Below are 579 nucleotides of genomic sequence, written 5' to 3'. Positions count from 1 at the left end.
ATGCCAGCAAACCCCTCCAGCTCCAGGCCCGCCTGCCCGCCCGCCGTCACGCTGTTGGAGCGCTTGAAGCGCGCTCGCCTGGGGAGAGCGAGAGCACATGGGGACCTGTGTGGCCAGCGAGGACAGACCCACTGCCCCGTCCCCTCGCTGGGTGCCGTGACAGGCAGGATGGAGCTGGGGATGCCAGTCTGGATCCCCGAGCATTTGGGGACATCCCTGAGCAGCTGCAACCTGCCAGTCCCTCATCTCCTCTGCTCTTAGCCCGTTTCCATGGCTACCGGCGCTGGACCAAGGATGGAGAGGAGCGTGCACGGGGCTGCGTGGGCACGCTGCCGGAGCTCCCCTCCCGTGGGCCGTGCAGGTCCCGGCACATGGCACTCCCACCCCAGCCAAAATGTCACGTTTAGCTGCAGAAAAGCCCTAAGGTTTCATCATTTCAAAGGCCTGGGATGAGCCCCAGCAGAGGAGACCCAGGCCCCCTCCCTGGGCCATCATTTTGTGAGGTGCTGAGGAGAAGGGGAAGCCAGATCCTGACCTGGGGACGGTGCTGAGCTCTGGAGATCTCATCCAGAGGAGTGA

The 579-nt window shown here is 64.2% G+C and overlaps 1 protein-coding gene across 1 annotated transcript in view; it reads right to left on the bottom strand.

Moving 5' to 3' along the window:
- The window catches only part of DLGAP3 (DLG associated protein 3), a gene marked incomplete at both ends in the record, with an annotated part of 2,478 nt that overhangs the window by 1,127 nt on the left and 772 nt on the right, over positions 1 to 579 (bottom strand). The window contains one exon of the mRNA XM_029085343.1: positions 1 to 78. This exon is cut by the window's left edge and continues 380 nt beyond it. Coding sequence (XP_028941176.1) covers positions 1 to 78 — 78 coding nt within the window. The remainder of the gene's footprint in view (positions 79 to 579) is intronic.

This window comes from Antrostomus carolinensis, unplaced genomic scaffold (genome assembly GCF_000700745.2).
Source record: "Antrostomus carolinensis isolate BGI_N321 unplaced genomic scaffold, ASM70074v2 scaffold33066, whole genome shotgun sequence".
Taxonomy (NCBI): Eukaryota; Metazoa; Chordata; class Aves; order Caprimulgiformes; family Caprimulgidae; genus Antrostomus; species Antrostomus carolinensis.
The sequence above is the reverse complement of the archived record's forward strand: the minus strand, read 5'-3'. Positions and strand labels throughout refer to the sequence as shown.